The sequence below is a fragment of the Leptodactylus fuscus genome, chromosome 2 (assembly GCF_031893055.1).
Source record: "Leptodactylus fuscus isolate aLepFus1 chromosome 2, aLepFus1.hap2, whole genome shotgun sequence".
In the NCBI taxonomy this organism is placed as follows: Eukaryota; Metazoa; Chordata; class Amphibia; order Anura; family Leptodactylidae; genus Leptodactylus; species Leptodactylus fuscus.
This window is the reverse complement of record NC_134266.1, coordinates 137,984,527-138,006,162: the sequence shown is the minus strand read 5'-3', so window position 1 is coordinate 138,006,162 and position 21,636 is coordinate 137,984,527. Positions and strand designations below refer to the sequence as shown.

The window sequence follows — 21,636 nt, the reverse complement described above, 5'->3', positions numbered from 1 at the left end:
TACTTTTGTCTCTCTTCAGCCTAGAAAACTATCTTATTGGCTTACTGGGGCCTAAGAGAGGTTATCTGGCAATATGACAGAGTAATGTGCTCAATATTACATGAGTTATTGCATAGAAGCCTGTGCACAGCAGGCAGCCTGGCATATAAACCCACGACATGCCTATATCATATCGCTGCCGTGTCTCACCACACTATAGCGTGTGCCGCTACTTATGTCTCATACATGGTTGACAAGTTACATCAGGTCCTTCTACTCTTGTGTGCTATGATGCTGCAAGCTGGAGTTTCCCAGCAATTGCTGAAATAGTACTGAAGTAACAGGAAGTGAGTGAAACCCACACAGGAACTGAAACAAGAGCCTGGGTCTCGCTATATGTTCACACAGGCCATAAAGCGTACATGTGTGGAAGATCATCTGTTCACAAAAGAAGTGATCAAGTTACTGTATTTACACCATGTAAAGAGAGAAAAATGTCTGCCAGAGTTCTCTGCTGCTGCTTATCTCCAGGTGAAAAGATAAAAGTCCTGGTAAGGCTGAGGACCCACGATGTGGAAATGCAGCTTTTTTGTTGCAGATTTTGTTGCATGTTTTTTTTCCCGCTAAAGCTAAGAATGGCTATGAAAAGAATGGGAAATGTATAGGAATACTTATATACTCCTGGCTTTGGCTCAAAATACTGCAGCAAAAGCTGCAAGAAAAAAAAGCTGTGTTTCCTAAGGCTAAGGCCCCATGGGCCAGAAATGCCGCTCTAAAGCGCTGTCGGAACAACCGAGGCGTGAACACATCGGGTTCTTCCCGCAGCGCTTTGAACAGAAAGTTCACACAGTTTTCCTCCGCGGAATTTCTGTTACAATTATATCTACGGGAAAGCTGTCGGCGTTTCCATAGATATAATTGACATGCTCCGATTTTCAAAACCATAATGGTTTTGGAAATCGTAGCGTGTCCGCACTGCAATTTTTTTTGCAAAGTGGGCATGGGATTCGCATGAATCCCATCCACTTTGCAAGCACTGTGAAACGCCACGATTTTCGCAGTGCTATTCCTCATTGACTCATTGCGTGAAGTTAAGGGTAATAAACAACAGCGTAAAGGGAGTCTGTAAGCATTTTTGAGTATTCCAAACTACTGACAGACCTAGGTAGGGGACAGAATGGGAAATATACCTTTGGTTGTGGTATACCGTAATATGATGGTAGCGCTCTATACTTCTCTGGACACTGTGCATTATGCAAATCCACAGCCCCTCCTATCTGCTTTGAATTAGAACTTTAGCATTAAACCAGCCTACTGCTCTAGCTGTCATGCAGAGGGGAGGGACTGTAGAGAAGCTCAATGCACAGCACCCAGAGAACTTCACAGTGAGAGCATGTCCCTGTTGACACTTAGAGGGTGTTCACAAATAGGAACTTGACACTGATTTGAGAGTGGATTCTGCCTCTCATTGTTTTCAATGGGAGGCAGAGATTGCATTGGGACGCTGAAAAAATAAGCTTCATTTGGGCCTAATCAGCCACGGAAAGTCGCAACGGAGGAATTCCTCTTCATTTTGAACTGTGTGAAACTACAGGAATCAAAGTCAGTTTTTACAGCTACCACTTTATGGAAACCATGACCAAATGTATATTTCACCTCGCCTCTATCCAGGTCTATTATTAGTTTTGAATGCTGAAAACTGCTGACAAGCCAGGGCTCAACGTGACGTTTTACAGTCCCTGCAAAGCGAATCCCATTCACACATTGCAGAATAATAACCACGGAAATGCTGCGATTTCCAATCACAGAAAGCTAATTATACCTATGGAAAGACTGGTGTGATAAGCACTGCGGGAACAACTGTGATGTGTGGGGCCGTACCAGGCAGTGCAGATCATCTTCTCCATTGATTTAGTATCAATAGTTTTTTATTGAAGATTTTCAAGGTAACAAGGTAACACAATCTAGAAGCAACCTGAAAAGTTCCATTATCAGAGAAATCAGCAAGTTTCTTGCCATACTCAACATTCACAAAGTGGCACATTAAATAAAATCGGAAATGGGTTGAGAGGTCAAAAAGTGAAATAATATATCTCAAAATAGAACAGTCGGGTGTTAGGTGTCGTAGAGTGGGCTGGAAGGGAGTATCAAGGATTGTAAGCTCCCATAAATGTGAATTAGGCCAAACTATGGGGTCTCAGTTCTGCCATTACACAGAGAACAGACCTGTATCCTTCCTGCTCCATATTCTTTGTATCAGCTACTTAGAGTAAATAATCCATGAGGGTTCCAGGTGTCAGACCCACGCTGATCTGATATTAACCCCTTCCTGATGGAGTCATTTTTCAATTTTCATTATTGATTCGCCATCTTCCAAAGCCCATAACTTTGTTATCATTCTGTTCACAGAGCCATATGAGGGCCTAATGTTTGCAGGACAAATTGTTCTTTATAATAGTACCATTTAATATTCTGCAGAATGTGCACATTTTTAAAAAAACTTTTTATTTTCTTTTATACTGTATTTATTAGACCTTCCTGAAGGTCTGATCACTAATGCAATGCATTGCAAAATACCAGCCCTTCTATTACAGACTGTATAGAGCAGTAGAGGTATATACCAGACAAGCCTGGGAGCCTTCTATAGGCTCCCAGCTGTCATGGCAAAGAATCGCTGGCCCTAGATCATGTAGATTATACATACAAATTTAAAGTGTATACCTTTCCAAAATCTCTGACATCAAACAGGTCGAACGCCTCAAACAGATCAGCTCGACGCATTCCAAATTTTTCAGTGCAAGTTGAAAGGAAGGTCCGGATATTCTTCAAGCAGAGGAACTAGAAGAAATTAAAGACATTATTATGTATCTCATTACTCATCAGTCTCATGACTACATACCATAGATGAAAACCATGGGGCTGCTATTGGGTCTTTAAAGTGGGTTCAGCCCTGATGCGTCCCATCCCTTTTACTACTGTGTGATGTGAGGCAATGCAGATCTCCCCTTCTCTGGAGGAAGTGTATTGTTAGCAAGCAAAGTGGTGGAGAATAGGCTCAAGGGTCATGAAGAATAAAGAATCAGAAAAATACCAAGCTCCAATGAACTGGGGGGCAAAACCGAGCACCATAATGTGGGACCTTGCTAGTGTTTATATTGGGCCCTCTCTCATTGTGCAAATCACAGGTTGCAATTACAATTTTTAATTAGAAAATAAATGCGCCAAACACTTCCATATTGGTTCAAAATGTGCTAAAGGAATGTTCTCTTCCTACTATACCATGTACTCTTTCTGCAGTTGACCATGCCCTCTCATACAGGCGAGCCTGAAAAAGGTTGTTGGAGTCAATTGGTGACATACTGTATATAACAGTATAAGTGACTTATAGCTGTACATGCTGGGAGATTTTCACAGGCCGCTGCCATGAGTCTAGTTATGAACAGGACTTTAGTTTGTGATCCCTAGTTTCAGGCACCACTGTGCTGGTTTCATAGGTCATCCCTACTTTGGCACTAACGTGCCGGTGAGGTTATTGTAGCTGACTATTGCCATTTATGTCAGTGTAGTCAGGTCCCCTGAGGATGGGTGTTGACACACCCTGAAACGCAGCGTAGGGACTGTTAGGTATTGTGAATTAGGTTCAGCTTGGGACTGCCCTCGTTAGGGCGGGAGTCAATTCACGGGGATTGAGGGACAGACACCTAGGGATATCTAGGGTCTGTTAGTCCGTGTGTGTCATCCCATATTTTGCTGCATGACCGCCAAAACGGTAAGATTGAACCATTTTTTCATCTTTAATAAGGTCATGTGAACTTGCAGTATTGTTATTCCCGGCGTGAACCTATGGGATTGCATACGTGTGAATTAGAACTAATTAACTACATTTGTTTAAGTCTTGGTGAATAAAAACCATGCATTTACAGTTGTATAAGTCCTTGGTGGCTGTGTACTAGTTGGCCAATTTTATAATGCAGTGTGGTGACATGCCTCTCTGCATTTTTTAGGGGTTAATAATAAATGTTAAGTTTTAAAATTTGTGCATCAGTGCTTGAACGTTATTTGATAAATCTGATGTTGGCAGAGTAACTGCTTTTTTGATATATTGCGGCTCTCTTTGTTAATAAGCCAGTGCTTTTACTGGAGATTTTCACAGGATATAAAATGACCATAGTGTTAAAACAAGATCTTACGATAGCCTAGTGAACATTTGTTCTATTAATATATGCATAATAAGAAAATAAAATCTTTCTCACCTATGAAAATATATCAACTAACTGCTGCAACAGAGATGGGACAGCAAGTACTACTGCACCCATTAATGGTCCGACCCACCTGAGTGCACTAGCAAGTAGTCTCCATATACTGATGTCTTACTGATTGCCAGGCGTAAGATCATCTTACGTGATTCCCACATGTAATGTTACGTACACTTTTTAAAAAATTTAATTAAATGTCTTCAATGGGTCATACTGTATTTCATTGGACATAAAGTGGCTGGGAAAGATACATTTACACCAAGTCTACCTGCTTATGGATCATGCTCATGACAATACATGCATCATGGACAGCACTACTACTAGAAGTTCTGTCTTAAAGATCTGTAGGCACTAGGGTTCCTTCTTGCTGCATTATTTTCTCCCCTAGAAGTAACACTCCTACTGAACAATGCCTCCCTGATATGACATGAGAATGAGCAGTCTGATCCATAAGGAATCCATAAGAAAGAAACCTCAATGTGCCCCCCATGTAAAATCTAAGACATACAGAAATACAGTGTAAGTGTACTGAATTCTATAGGGACTTCCATGTCTATACCATGTACATGAACCCTAAGACTGAGCAAGAGATGGAATGGGAATAGTGAGGGCACTGTACACTTTCTTTGTTCTCATAATTAAAGTATTACGATGCATCACAGGGGTGGCTTAGGGGACAGAGAAATATTAAGCAATCCCCAACTCTGTACCTGCATAACAGATGTATGGTTTCCCCATGAGAGTTTCTTGTAGCAGACACTATCCAGTGGCAGTTATGTAAGCCTCGTACATATTTATAACATCTGTCTTTCTTACATTAGTTCCTTATTCAATGGCAAATCTATACTGACACTTCATGTTACATAGAGAAGTTCTGTTGAGCAAATACTGAAAGCAGTGTGCTTGTTTGCTTCTATTTCAACGATAATTCCAGATATGTCTTTTGGCGCTTCCCTTTTTTGCAAGAACATATTTACATGAGCCACACATAACTGCATAAGCAATCTTTGTTTACATCATTTGCCTATTACTTTTCTTGGTTTTGTTTGTTTTACATACCGTATGTAGTAATATTACACTTTTACCGGCCCTTTTTCTGTCATATTGTAATACCAGAAATCTATTTCTCACAATCTGGTACCAGTCACTTGCATTGCTAGAGAGTAGATTAAATGTATCAGGGAAGGGTTTACCATATGATACATGATATAGTCTATGGAGGATGTATGTAGGTTACAAGCAGACATGGACAGACTGAGTGCTTGGGCATCCACATGACGAATGAGGTTAAATGAGGATAAATGTAAACTTATGCATTTGGGTAAAAACAATCCGCATGCAGCATATATCCTAGAGGGAGTACAGCTGGGAGAGTCACTGGTGGAGAAGGACATGGGTGTCCTTGTAGATCAAAGGTCAAATAACAGCATGTAGTGTCAATCCGCTACTATTAAAGCCTACAGGATATTGTCATGTATTAAGGGGGTATGGACTCACAGGACTGGGATGTAATGTTTACATTTTATAAGTCATTGGTGCGGCCCCATGTGGATTATGCAGTTCAGTTCTGGGCACCAGTTCAGGGAAAGGATGTCCTAGAGTTGGAAAAGGTTCAATGTAGGGCTACATAACTGGTAAGGGGCATGGAGGACTTCAATTATGCAGAGACTAAAGGAGTGAAATCTGTTTAGTCTGGAGAAAAGGCATTTAAGAGGAAATATAATAAACCTGTATAAATATATAAATGGCCCATACAAGAAATATGGGAAAAAGCTGTTCCATAGAAAATCCCTTCGAAAAACAAGGGGGCACTCCCTCTGCCTGGAGAAAGAAAGGTTTAATCTCCAGAGGCGACAAGGCTTCTTCACTGTAAGGACTGTGAATCTTTGGAATAGCGTACCCCAGGAGCTGAACACAGCAGCAACAGCTGACAGATTCAAAAAAAGAATAGATGCCATTTAAGGGTAAGTTCACACAGAGTTTTTTGGTGAGGGTTTTGAGGCTGTATCTGCCTCAAAATCCTGACCAAAAAGATGGCTCCCATTGAAATCAATAGGAGCCGCTCAGGTCTTTTTTTCTGGGAGACGTTTATTCTGGCTCCCGGAAAAAAGAAGCGAAGTTCTCATTCTTCAGGCGGAGTTGCATCGCCTGAAGACACTCCCTCCTCTGGACTAGGCCCATTCATTGGGCCTAATCCGGAGCGGAGTGTGCGACTGGATGCCAGTGCAGTGCATGAGAGTTGATTCTAAGGATACACACAGCTGGTAGTCTATGTTGTTATATAGGAAATTGCTCTTAAAAACGGAATATCTTGTCTCTCTGTCTCTGACAAAATATATATATAGCATCTGAATGCTTTGTGGGTCCAAATGGACTGCTTCATCTAATAGTACTTTTGTGACCAATAGTCATCTAGCCAGCGGTATGCACGTATATGTGTGTATTACACTACTAAGCAGCCTCCACCCTTGTAAGGTTGGCATATTAATGGTCATTCAGAAGGATTTTTGATCTGTATGCTACCTCCATACTGCTGGTTTGCAGCAGGTTTACCCTTCCCAGTGATGTATGGACTCTGTATTAAACTCCTCCCAGTATTTGGAGCATGGATACACTATTTATTTGGATGTTGTATGCATTTATTATCTGTATCCAGTAAGTGCTATCCATCTGGATGATGTAAGCACCATTAGTGTGAATGGTATATAGGGAATTGGCTATCTGGCTACTGTAAGACTAACTATAACTAGGCCATCGTACAACAACATCTGGGCATTGTTTTATATAGCTTACTCAACACTAAAGCTGACCTTACACGGAAGATAGGCGTCACTTAACCATTGACAGCTATTTTATAAGACTTTTCCATACACAAGCATGCTCAGCTCAACTGAACAGTGCATGTATACTGAACTGGATCAGATAGTTGAAATCTGCTGTCCGCTATTAAGTCTAAAGCTGAATCTCCTGAGAATCTGATTTATATAAGATTTGATTTATATATTCCCAACAGCTGATCCGCACTCATTGACAATAAATAAATAAATAAATAATGCATCAAAGAATAGTTGCTGGGATTAAATAAAGCTTTTATATGTGTGAATGCAATTATGATAAATTATTACAATGTTAGAATGAAAAGATACATTTACTGGGGAACATTGTACAACTGAAAGGAGGCTCTAGTGCCATGTTGTGCCACTTAGATACAATATGGCATGGAAGCATACAGGTTCTGTAGGGTATTTTGCCGCACATTTGCCCACAGGTGTTGCATCTGGGCCTGAAAATTCTGCTCACTTGTAGGGTGCCAAAGCTGGTGTACCAGACGGTCCCATAAATGTTCAATTGGCTATAAATCTGGCAAATGAGCAGGCCAAGGAAGTGTTTCAATTTGATGGAGACATTCCTGGGAAATACTTGCTGTGTGTGGGCAAGCATTATCCTGCTAAAAAAATGCCAACTGGAAGCTCTTCAAAGAGAGACAACACTTCTCTGCAGAATGTCCATCACTGGATCCCAAACAGAACTAAGGTTCATTACTAAAGACAATACAGTTCCAGTCTCTTCTAGGTCCAGGTTTCTCATTCATGACACCGCTGCAAACAAAGGCAATGGACGCTGGCTGTCAATATCAGGAGAAGTAATGGGTGCCATGCCACTCAATTTTCTAATCCTAAATTCATGGAAGTGATCTGGGCAGAGACAGAGGTGTGTGATGAAGCTGTCACCTTTGTCTGCATGGTGGATAAGGAAACTGGTTTTGCTCAAGCTAATCAACAAATCAAATCCTCTCCTCTCCATTTGTGGTCTTTTTAAGTCACCTGGAGCCTGTTTCTTATATGTGCATGCTGTCATGTAAGCACTGCTTCGAACAGCTAGGTCAAAACGGCCAAGATGGTGGGCAATTCACCAAATGACCATCCTGCTTCACTTAGTCCAATAATATGTCCCTCACTATGTCTTTCAACTGAGCAAAAGGTTTTTGAGGGTGTCATGAAGACATGCCTAGGATTCAGTGGTGTCTCACCATGAGTTACAGTACCCAAAAGTAGCCTTTTCAAGCCTTGCTATGGGAAACAGGAGAAGCACTTTTATGCCATTTTGCAGCAAGAACCAGTGTAATCCAACCACATTTTCATTTACATATCTGTCGAGTTTTGCAGCAATATAATACTACTATAAAGGTATGTATTTTGTTTTCTTCACTGTTTGTATGTAGATATATATATATATATATATATATATATATATATATATATATATATAGTGAGATTAGCTGTTCTTCAGGATAGCCCTTGCTGGGGTTAAAGCGCACTGTGTCTGTTTCCACTTCCAAACCACACCAATGACGCCATACTGGTTTAAAGGGGCTCTATCATTGGGGAATGTCATATTTAACTAAGCACATACTTGTATAGCCTTTAGAAAGGCTATTCCACACATACCTTTTGTATGTTAATCCATGCCTCCCAAGTGTCCCGCATTTGGCGGGACAGTCCCGCTTTCATACCCCGGTCTCATGGTCCTGCGCAGCTCCCTACATGTCCTGCTATGTCCCTTTAATATTTTACTGAACAATCATTCCTCCGATCACCGCCTGCTCTTATAACAGATAAAAGGCTCTGGTGATCGGAGGAACGCTTCACTATGGTTCAAGGACCTTGTGTGACATCACACGGTCACGTGGCTAGGTGGGCATGTCAGTGTCCCGTGCAGTGAAGAGATGAAGAGATGCGTGTAAGGTACTGAGAAGGGAAGGGGGGGATGTGAGATGCAGGATGGAGAGAGAGTGAGTGAGTGTGAGTGTGTGTCTGTCCGTGTGTTTGTGTGTGTGTTTGTCATTATACTGGGGGCAAGAGATGGAGGGGGGGCATGAAACTGGAGGCAGAGATGGAGGGGGGGACATGAAACTGGGGGCAGATGAAAGGGGATATGAAACTGAGGGAGAAATGGAGGGGGGAGATGAAACAGGGGGCAGAGATGGAGGAGGGGACATGAAATGGGGCAGATGAAGGGGGGCACTTAAACTGGAGGACATTAAACTGGGGACAACTGGAGGGGAGCATTAAACCGTGGGAGTAGCTGGAGGGGGATCTGTCTGCCTCTAGTTGCGCCCAGTGTAATGTCCCCCTTCAGCTATAAATATGGGTTAATGTCTGCTACTAGCTGCCCGAATTTAATGTCCCCCTCTAGTTGCCCCCGTTTAATGTCCCACTTCATCTGCCATTAATTTATTGTCCCCCTCCAACTACCCCCATTGCCAATGTCCCCCTCCAGCTGCTCCAGTTTTATGTTTAAACCGGGGCACCAGGAAAGGGACTTAATACTGTGGGGCAGTTGGAGACTGTAGGAGAATAATATTGTGTGGGGGCACATGGAAAATGAATGAGAATGGGCAGAGTCAACATAAAAATGGGCGGAGCTAAATTTACCGTAACGCACTATGCTCGCCACACATTTTTTCCCTCTTTCTGTTGTTCAAAAATTGGGAGATATGGTTAATCCCCTCAGTCATTTTTGTATGAGCCCGCTTTTGTTCATATGCTAATTAGCTTCTAGCCAGCACAGGAAGTTCTCAGCAGCACTCCTCTCTGCTATTCTCTCCTATCTTTGTGTGAGAGCAGGGAGATGAGTCATCATCATCATCAGCCTCTGCTGTACACACAGCAGAGAGAGAGTGCTCGCTGAGAACTTCCTGTGCTCGCTGGAGGCCAATTAGCATATGAATAAAAATGGTTTCATTCAAAAACTACTGAGGCGATTTACATACAAAAGGTAGGTGCGGAATAGCCTTTCTAAAGGCTATGCAAGGATGTGCTTAGTTAAAAAATGACTTTTCCCAATGATAAAGGCCCTTTAGGCCAGGGCCCCACAGGCCGGATACGCCGCCCCGTGTCAGAAACTCCGCAGGAAAAATCACAGCGTTTTACAGTAACAGCAAAGTGGATAGGATTCATGTGACTCCCATACCCACTTTGCATTAAAATCCACAGCGCGAACATGCTGTGATTTCCAAAACCGGCGTGGTTTTGGAAATCGCAGCATGTTAATTATATCTACTGAAATGTCAGCGTCTTTCCTGTAGATATAATGGTGACAGAAAGTCCGCGGAGGAAAACTCTGTGATCTTTCTGTTCAAAGCACTGCAGGAAGAATCGCGATGCGTTCCCGCCGCGGTTGTTCCCACAGCGCTTTAGCACGCCGTTTCCGGCATGTGAGGCCTTAGCCATAAGCTGGTTTGTTGCAAGCTTATTTAAAAAGTTACAATAAACAAAATAGCATAACCACAAAAAGAAAATCCTTGCTGACACTTACTACACATCTGACTACCCTGTCTGACAACTGGAGAGCTTCTCTCTGCCTTACCATAACCACACTCAAAAAACTCAGGCTCAGCTATGCAGTATACCTTACTCAACTAGGAGAAAGCCATTGTCAGACTTTTCTTGAAATCTTACTTCATGATCCCTATTATTCCCCAACATCTTCTATTGGAGAAGAATCAGGAGCCCTCCATACAGTGTACATTAGATGCTCAGCCAAACCCATTGGATTGGAATTAACCACTTTTTTTTACTTCCACTGTACTATTATTGCGGATGTCAGGTCTTTAAACATGGCGGCCACTATAATGTACAGCAAAGACCTGGTGCTAATGCCTGCAATCAAACTCCAGTCTGACAGCAGGCATTCTATGCTAATATCTCTCCCCCCCCCTACCCCACAAAGTTAAAAAAAAAAAAAAATTATATATATATATATATATATATATATATATATATATTATAATTTTTATATATATATATATATATATATATATATATATATATATATATATATATATATATATATCCAGCCCCCACAAGCCCCATATCTTCTATGTTATGGGAGCCATCTTCTGAAGACTCTCAGGCCTGCCTTAGGAATATAACTGTTGAGGCTGATCTACAAAATATGACTATACAGTCCTATGAAAAAGTTTGGGCACCCCTATTAATCTTAATCATTTTTAGTTCTAAATATTTTGGTGTTTGCAACAGCCATTTCAGTTTGATATATCTAATAACTGATGGACACAGTAATATTTCAGGATTGAAATGAGGTTTATGAGGTCTGTGGATTGTCCTTGACTGTTCTCACCATTCTTCTTCTCTGCCTTTCTGATATTTTTCTTGGCCTGCCACTTCTGGGCTTAACAAGAACTGTCCCTGTGGTCTTCCATTTCCTTACTATGTTCCTCACAGTGGAAACTGACAGGTTAAATCTCTGAGACAACGTTTTGTATCCTTCCCCTGAACAACTATGTTGAACAATCTTTGTTTTCAGATCATTTGAGAGTTGTTTTGAGTAGCCCATGATGCCACTCTTCAGAGGAGATTCAAATAGGAGAACAACTTGCAATTGGTCACCTTAAATACCTTTTCTCATGATTGGATAGATCTGGCTATGAAGTTCAAAGCTCAGTGAGGTTACAAAAACAATTTTGTGCTTCAGTAAGTCAGTAAAAAGTAGTTAGGAGTATTAAAATCAATAAAATGATAAGGGTGCCCATACTTTTGCACCGGTCAAATTTTGGTTTAATGCATATTGCGCATTTTCTGTTAGTACAATAAACCTCATTTCAATCCTGAAATATTACTGTGTCCATCAGTTATTAGATATATCAAACTGAAATGGCTGTTATAAACACCAAAATATTTAGAACTAAAAATGATTAAGATTAATAGGGGTGCCCAAACTTTTTCATAGGACTGTAGAAGTCCTGTCTACAAACATATAAAAATATTTTTCCCCATGGTAAACGCTGTAACAGAAAAAAAAAAATCAAGAGCCAAACCACCATATTACCTCCAATAAATATTTGAATAAAAAGCGATCAAAACATCAGACATTCCCCAAAATGGTATAACTAAAGTACATCTGACACCGTACAAGATAAATGAATAAAAAGACTCCTTATGTATTACGGTCTCAAAATATGTCAACTTCAAGATTTTTTTTATTATTATCATATCAGCTTCCAACATGAAACTACCATCATTTTATAGACTATCGTCTTGGCTATCTCATACATAAATGTGACTTGCAACTATTTAGCATATGATAAGCTATGCAGATTCTTGTCATGTAACTGCGTTGTTACTGTTACCCTCATATGGCTCTGTAAAGGGAACTTCCTGTCTATGTGCCCATTTGGCAGGAACCACTGCGGGGGCAGATACATGTAAACACTAATTTTTTTTATATATTATCAATCATTCCCCAGAAATTACATTATCATAACATTGGTGCACTATAGAAAGGCTCCCCCCCCAAATAAATAAATAAATAAATCGGAAAAAAAAGCACCCACCTGGCATTATTTGGTTATGTGATGGGGCCCCTACTTAGGATCCCCCCAGTTGCAGATCAAAAAATCCCCATATTTTAGGGGACACATTTATTTATTTTTTTGGCCTACCACAAAATACATAATCCCCTTTTCCCGGCTCATCACACAGTATATAACCCCTTTTTATGCCCCCCCCTCCCCCCATAAAAAAACAAATCAAAAAACCTCCCAGTCCCGCACAAAATAGCCAGAATAGCGGCAGATAACCTTTACTCACCTGTCCAGGTTCCTGTCCTGGTCGTCTTCTACTGTTGACTCCAAGTGCTTGCTCTGTAGCCGCCGCTGTTACATTTACGTCAGGACACTACATACAGCATTCTGGCATTCATCATAGACATGCCATAAGTGTGGCAGAGGAGGATGACCGGAACAGGAGTGCGGATATAGGAGCAAACTTTATCCACATCTGTAGGCAGTCCGAGCTCCAGGGCAGGTCCCGCTTGTTTTTTTTTTTTTTTTGTTTTTTTTTATATTATAGTGGTCTGTCTTGGGCTGGTATAGGCTAAAACTGTCAAAATGCCACGCCCCCCCAGGTTGCCATGGATAGTGCGGCCTCCTCACTACGCTTCATTATAAGTGTGCCCCTGACGTTGGTTCATAGTTTTGAAGACTTGTTCTCCCTAGCAGATTAGGAAACAGTCTTTTAAAACACAAATACAAAACTGTTGATAGTTTTTTTTAGTTAACAAATCCAGCTAATCTCAACAGATCTGTCAACAATTGTTGTCCAAGAGAATATTGTAGGTTGTACTATTGTAGTCCTATTCAAAGTAATATAACAGCCTGCAGCCCCTCTCCCAATGCAGTGTATGACAAACTATGATAACAGTTACATTCCCCATTCATTTTGAAGCCACATTTGGTATTGGTTTGAAAAAAACTTGGAAAAAAAAAAAGTTTATATATATATATATATATATATATATATATATATAGTAAATAAAGTGGCCTCAGCCTTGAGTGCTGTGCTGTATGCAGCTTCTCGTTTAACACAATAATGCCCCAGAATATTTGTAGCGTTCAGGATTGTATCTGGAATCTAAAACCTCTTCTCCTGGTCTACTGTAACTATGACTATTAGGGCTCACGGACATGAACGCACTATGGATCCATACAAGAGCTCCTCATTTACTGCTAAAGGGGGGTTTGGATCCTGTCCTGGCAAATCAGGCAAGTATTTCGTAAAACTTTAAAAAACTCCAAAAATATGGTTCCTTCACAGAGCCTTACATAGCTAGTCCCCCGTAACAAGAAGCAATTCATTTCTGTTGTGGTTTTACGGTTTGATTGGGAATCCTTGAGATAATTCTGTATGTTAAACAAAGAAATCTAACGGTGTATGTTTAAGAACAGTGGGTGTAATAACGGCAGCCCACCCCTCAGATTTAACACAAACCGTTATATAGTTAGAAGAAATGGATGGGAAAGAGCATGACTGAAGGGACAAGTGAAGGAAATAAGAATTCTATAAACTTTCATAAGCATAAGAGCCACTTTTGAAGCGGTCAGCTATGACCAGCTCCTGGGGTAGGCTATTCCACAGATTCACAGGCCTTGGGATGCATGTACAAGACCATGTGCATGTGCCGGGTTTGTACAGTAGTTCATTGGCATGTATGGACCCATTAATTTATTTCAGTGAACTTGTGCCATAAAACAGAACATGACCTGTCCAGAGTGTTGCCCCATGTTCACAGTGCCATACAGCAACCTGTGATAATACAAGGGGTGTTTGGGGCCATTACAATATAATGGGTCATTGTAATAGCCATGTAAAATTCAGCTAGCGCAGACAAAATGCAGATGTTAGTGTGAATGAAGTCTTACAGTGAAGAAGTCTTGTTGCTTCTAAAGAGTAACCCTTTTTCCTACAGAAGGAGGGAATTATCCCCTTGTCTCTTGTGAGGATTTTACACGGCCCAGCTTTTCCCCATATTTCTTGTATGGGCCATTTTTGTATTTATATAGGTTTATCATATCTCCCCTTAACCCCCTCTTCTCCAGACTAAACAGCGTTCTCTCCCTTAATGTCTCCTCATAACTGAGGTCTTCCCTGCACCTTATCTGGGATTAATGATTCACTTTTCATTTCACATTTTACTAGTATTTTAATATTTCCATGTGAGAGGTCTTGGAACAATAAGTTGATCATTATGGGTCTGGCTGCTTTTAGTGGCAGGGGGAGGGCTGTTTGGGGAACTGAAACATTATACAATGTAAGGTAAATCAAACAAAGACAAAGTGGGGTCCTCCAGAGAGACTAGGTGAGACCCCCTGAATTCACATCTGTATTAGTAATTCCCATTTTTCTACTCTGTAACCAACATCCACATGGTGGATCCCATTTTGCCTCCAACTATCACCCCTTTTGGGTCAGCATATTTATACTCATCATTGAATTGATGATGCACCGCCCTGCCCATTGCTCTTATGATTGGCCATAGGGTGGTCTGGACCTTACAAAGGGATGGCTTCAGGCTATATAATGTTGAGCACTCCAGGAAATTGGCTCCACGGCCGTTCTGAGCATAGACCAGAATACACCTTGATTTTTTTGTCCCGATAAACCTTTAACCATAGGGAAACGCGTCGGGTATGGTTTTCTTAGACATTTGGCTCCTGCTAACCGTCCTTGTTATTTGGTTACTCAAATTTTACTTTTTATTTCCTTGTCTAATGGGAATTACCTCCTGAGATTACAGTATTGTCCTTTTCAAAGCGCACACATACACACGGGTGAATCTAAAACTCCATCTCATGGGGCTTTTCTTAATTTATTTGTGGGCATAATAGAGTTTAAGGAACATTTTCCTGGCCCAATATCTCTTACTGGGAATTACCTTTTTGAGGTGATAGAGTATCATTCTTTTCAGAATGGGTCTGTACATCTGGGTGAAATCTGGAACTCTATCTCATGGGGCATTTCTATCATACTATTTTTTATGGGCATATTGTGATGATTTCTATTTTATGCCTAGTAACAATTGATTTTATAGCCATAATTTACAATCTAGAGAATATGAGAGCAGCATTTTTAGTAGCAATCTGCTTGAGAGAGAGTCGCACACATTTCCATCAGGTCTACACGATCTATTGTAGAGCGATCATTTTTGCTTGAAACTTATCTACGGTACATAACACAAGGGGTTATTAGAGGGGTTTCAGTCTTCTAGGCATGCGTAGTTGGGTCTGCCACCGGGCCTCAGGCAGAACTGACTGTGCATGCCCCATGACCACAAGAAAATGGCCGCTTACAACACAGTAAACTGTAAGCTGCCATTTTCTTGTGGCCACCTACACAGTAAGCTAGTGTAAGCGGCCATTTTCTTGTGGCCATGGGGCATGCGCAGTCGGTTCTGCCTTAGACACAATGGCAGAGCCAACTTTGCATGCCTAGCGGACTGAAACCCAGGACAGAAGAAGGCACAGGGAGAGGCCGTTCCAGAAGAAGATAGAGGCGGCACTGGAGATTTCTCTTGCAGCACTCAGGACACCCCCAATGTTGCGAGAGAACTCATTTGCATACTGAAGAAAACCAGGATATCTACCGAATGGTGGTGCGGAGAAGACTTCTAAAGGTAGGAGAAGAATAGCCTTCCTTAAGGCTATTCCTACATGTTAGTCAGAAAAAAGGGTATCCAATGATAGGATCCCTTAAAGGATAGGTGAAAACTGTGCTCCCCCCATCCCCTCCATTCATTACATGAACAAACATTTGTGACTATAAAGCCAGTACTCATTGGAAGGAGTTGTTACATTTTGCGTCCATGTAATAAGAAATCGTATGGAACGTATATATTGCCATCACTAGACGTATAGCAACATTTTTCACAAAACATGTCTTTCTAGATTTTTTCACCCCTACTTAAAGTTCAGTCTGTATTTTCAGAGTATTGCACGTTGTCTTGTAGAACGCATTGACAGCACATCATGTGACAAGGAAATTCAGAATACATGCAAAATGATCCTTCTCGTAAAACTTAGAAGTGATTTACTTCCCTGTTTTACGTTTCCTCAATTTCCACTAACAATATCGATTTTTCAGACGCTTGCTCTGCAATGTTATTAGCAACTACATCATGTGAATATCCCCATGATTTACTGCTGAGCAGCTTTCCCTCCATCATGTAACAGGGTAGGGGTCTGAAAGTGCAGCTTTCACATAGACGTACATATATGCTCAACAGAGGTTCTGTTTTTTACCAACTGTACAATTTTAGCAAACAGAAGTTGACGCTGGTGGTGCTAAAAAAGCGGAGAGTTCACGTTTGCTACATCTGTTCTTTAACTCTTTAATGACCACAGATGTACTATTACATCCTGGCCGCCTGGTACTTAATGCAAATAGACGCAATAGTATGTCTGGACATTAAGGGGTCTCCGTGTCATGCGACATGGGGATCTTAATAAAAAAATAAATAAAAAATTGCTGCTGTCCATGGCAGCAGGCAATCTTTGCATGCACACAGGGGAATTTGATATCCTTTCCCCCTATAACGTGGATCGCTGCTATTGGCCAGATCAGAATAAGACAGGCCAATAGTTCCTTACCTCTTTGCAGGGTAATAGATTTTATGGTGGCCCAAACAAATTTATATGGCCAACAATTCATAGAACAAAATGTCACCTCTTCATATGCTAGGCCCCATAGGTGGACCCCAGTAAATGCAGCAGAGAAGATGATTTTCTGGGTTCTTGTTCTGCATATGGGCATAGTGAATAAACCACAAATTTGACAGTATTGCAGTACAGATGCCTTGCATAACACTCCTATCCGTAGAATGGCTATGACCTGGTCACGTTTTGAAATGATCCTGAAATTTTTACACTATAATGATAATGCACAGTGCCCACCCCATGATACCCCAACTTTGACCACCTGTTCAAAGTCAGGCCACTCATTGACCACTTTAATGCCAAGTTTACAGCATCATACATCCCTGATCAGAACATTTCTATAGACGAGAATTTGATGAGTTTCAAAGGGAGGCTTAAATTCTACCAATAGCTGTCTACTAAAAGGGCGCGGTATGGCAATAAAATGTACCAACTGTGCAAGGGCAATTCAGGATATATTTAGGGTATGTCTAACTGCAATAGGAGGACACTGCAGTGCATCAGAATTCCATCACAGCATCCAACTCCTGATCAGGCCCAGATGAATGGGCTTAATCAGGAGGAAGTCTCGAGCCGTTGACCCCCGAGGCTGAATCTGTCACGGAATCCACGGCACGATCGAGCAGGAGGCTTCATTTTTCCATGTCCTGCTGTGATCTTTACCTCCCATTGAAAACAATTGGAGGTGGATTCTGGGAGGAATCCGCTCTGGATTCGGAGGCAAAATCTGCAGCAAATTCCTCTGTGTTAACAGACCCTTATAAGCTTAGAGGTTATGAAGGAAGGTACAAGAATTGAGCCCCCAGAATGTCCCCTAATCCTAGAAGTTAGTGAGAAAATAGTGAGGGATTTCCTATACCCATTGCTGGACCAGGGTTATCACTTATATATGGATAACTTCTACACCAGCATCCCACTCTTTAGGTGCGTGAGCGCCAAAGGAACTGCAGCTTGTGAGACAGTGCGCAACAATCAGAGGTCTCCCTAGGACACATATTGTGCAGCTCTTCAGAAGGGGTGAGAGTAGGGCTGTCTGCAATGAAATATGTTGTTGGTTAAGTATAAGGACAAGAAGTAGGCCCTTGTACTGAACATTATTCATGGCAATAGCAGCACCCTTGACCATCTATGTTGTACCAGTACCCTTACCCCCAAGCCGAGCTGCATCCTGGCATATAATAGGTACATGGGAGGGGTTGATCTAGTCCTGAAGCCATACAGAACCCTGGGGAAAAATAAGGGTGTGGTACAAAAAGCAGGTCGTGCACATTGCACTTTATAATGCTTACGTGCTATTATAATGTGCAGACAGGGAAGGAACTTTCCTTGAGCTTCAGGACATTATGACGACACTATAATTTGGGGACCTGGACAACACTTTCCTAGTGAAATTCCACAAACTGCAAAGAAGGGGAAGACCCAAAAAAAAGGTGCAGAGTATACTTCAAAAGGGTGAATAAGGAAAGACTCCATTTATTAGTGTGATACCTGACTTGTACATAAAGGATTGCTTCACATTGTTACACATATCCATGGATTATTAATTTTATAATTTATTTTCCCTGGTATATCACCTCCTTATACCGTTATCTACTCTGCACAGACTTAGCTTTTAACGTTTGTTTTGCAGTCATTTCTGTAAAATAAATTCATGTCATGCCAGTGGGGTCCAAATGTTTGCTATACCCATTGATAAAGTTTTTAAAGAGGATCTTTCATATCCCCATGTACCTGCGGTTATTCACTGCTGGAAAGCAAACATTGCGCTGAATTCATCTGTTGGGGTGGGGCTTTCCTCACTGTCCCGGGGCACATTACGGGAAAGCCGATGGTGCGCTGAATTCAGCAGACTGTCAGCTTTCTGGGGGTGTAATTTCCAAACTGAGGTCATTTGTTTCCACTGTTCGGGCACTTCAGGGCGTCAGGAGAAATTGCTTAAATAATGGATGTTTTTTCTCCTTTATCCCCTTGTGAAAATGAAAATTTTGGGGCTAAAGTGACATTTTATTGCAGAAAAACTTTTCATTTTCACATCTCAATGGTTACAAATTCTGTGAAACTCCTGTAGGGTCAAAGTACTCACCATGCCCAGTGATAAATTCATTGAGGGGTCTAGTTTAGAAAATGGGGTCACATTTTTAAGATTTCCACTATTTAGGCACCTTGGGGTCTCTGAAAATGCACCATGGTGCCTGAAACAAATTCCAGCAAAATCTGTCCTCTAAAAGCCAATCAGCGCTGCTTCCGCTCCGAGCGCTTTCACATGCCCTAACATCAGTACCAATAAATCTGGGGGATTGTCGTAGTCAGAAATTGTGTAATTGTGTAAACAAAATGTGGGTTGCAATTTTTCCTTTAACCCCTTTTTTAAGATAAAAAATATGGGGTTAAAGTGACATTTTATTGTAAAAAAAAGAAAAAAAAAATTCCAATCTCACTTACAAAATTCTGTGAAACCTGTAGGGTCAAAGTGCTAGCTATATACCTTGATAAATTACTTGCGGGATCTATTTTCCAAAATAGGGTTAATTATTTGAGGAGGGGTTATAGGGAGGAAAGGGATTTCCTCTGTTATGGCTCTGCAAATGCAACATGGTGCCTGAAAGAGATTCCAGCAAAATCTACCCTCCAAAATCCCAACAGCCCTCCTACTGTTCTTTACCCAATTGTGTCCATACATCAGTTTCCATACATCACATTACTTGTGAGATCATTTCACACTCAGGAGAAATTGCATAACAGATTGTGGAATGTATTTTCTTCTCTTACCCATTGTGAATGTGTAAACCTGGAAACTGTTTTTTTTTTTTTTTTTTTTTGGCACGGACACAAAGTCGGACATGCAGGAGTTTGTGCCTGTGCAAAAAAAAAAAAAAAAGGTTTCCAAATGAATGCGTTTTAGAGATGACCACCGGCAAGCCGTTCCCTGTCCAGTTTCCCCGGGGTTTAGGACCCCAGGGGGGACAGCGGTGGTAGTGTGAACGCCCCCTTACTGACAACTTTATTGTGAATTTATGTGTATAAATTATTAATATAGTATCAAGCTTTGATTTTCCTTTAAATACTTATACGCTACATTGTGTTTATTTAGTAGGGGGTTTTATGTGCTGTACAGAGATAGGAATTCTGTTGCAAGAAACATAATTCCCCAGGTTTTCCTTGGAAAAAAAGAAGCTGAATCTATTAACTTTCTAACTACAAGTACACTTTCTCAATACACAGACAAAATCCAACTACTTTTTTATAAGGAGATGTGACTTCTGCAGTTTAGGCAAGATTTGGGGCAGCCAGTGCAAGTAAACTTAGGAAAAATGTAATTCAGAGGTAGCAAAAGTGCAACCCATCAGTAAAGACCTAGGGAGCTGAGGAATCGCGGGAGCAGGGAAAATTAGGAAAAAGTATGGGGGGGTGTGACATTACCTGAGCATTACTTTTAAGTTGGAGGTATACTCTGAGAATTGTGGTTGTAAACTGGTTATCATACATTCAGTTTCTTTTGGAAATCTGACAAAGCATTAGAATTTTTCACAGACCTTTCTATACTTGCTAAAGTGAAAGAAACTCATATATGCCGACAACTAGGAGCTGACCTCTGAACCACCCAAGTCATTATATGTGGTAGAAAGAAAAACGAATTAACAAACCCACACATCCCATGGTAAGATCCTTTACAGATGCCGTCCTTTCTTAACTGGACAGATTAGTTCTCAAGTATGTGGAGAAAAATGATGGGGTTGAATGCTGAGACAATTCTCCATTGTGCTAGAAAATGTACATGCTGAGTAAAAGAAGATGCTGGTACAATAAGTAATACTAGCTGTAGTAAATAACATGGAGTGGATACTGCAGACTGTACAATGATGCATATTTAAAAACATTATAGGTATATAATGGTAACATATAAGAGAGTATAACACTAGTCCATACCTGTGACATTTGCGGTCGGACATTGATTTCGCTCAAATTGACACTATGAGGCATCAGGTTATTAAGCAGTTGGCAAAGGAGGACTCCATCTCGAAGTGCTTGAGCTAGGTCACATACTTGAGAGGTTTCCAGAGTTACCCGATGATTAGGAGGGAGAACACGGCAGTCAATAAGCCATCGAGCACAGTGCCTCCACGGCTCCATCGCCACCCTGGTGCCCAAGCAGGTGGGATGGGTAGTAAGATTTATAAAAAGAAAAAAAAGGTAACCGGCGATAACAGAGCAAACCCCCTTATTAAAAGATTCCAAATGCAGAAGTGAGAAGAGGTACAAAAGACAGCAGAAACTTCTGTGTGGAGGAGACTGGCAAGATATGATACCAGAGCAGACACCTCAGAGACACAAGCAGCCTCATCTATATCTCAGAGGACACTTCCGCTCTCTAATGAGGAAGAAACTCGT

The 21,636-nt window shown here is 41.1% G+C and overlaps 1 protein-coding gene across 1 annotated transcript in view; it reads right to left on the bottom strand.

The window, feature by feature from the left end:
• Positions 1–21,422, bottom strand: part of VAV1 (vav guanine nucleotide exchange factor 1) — a 58,588-nt gene extending 37,166 nt beyond the window's left edge. The window contains exons 1-2 of the mRNA XM_075264765.1: positions 21,175–21,422; positions 2,701–2,817 (exon numbers count right to left, since the gene is read on the bottom strand). Of these exons, the coding sequence (XP_075120866.1) occupies positions 2,701–2,817; positions 21,175–21,378 (321 nt within the window). The 5' untranslated portion in view covers positions 21,379–21,422. The remainder of the gene's footprint in view (positions 1–2,700; positions 2,818–21,174) is intronic.
• Between the last annotated feature and the right edge of the window lie 214 nt (positions 21,423–21,636).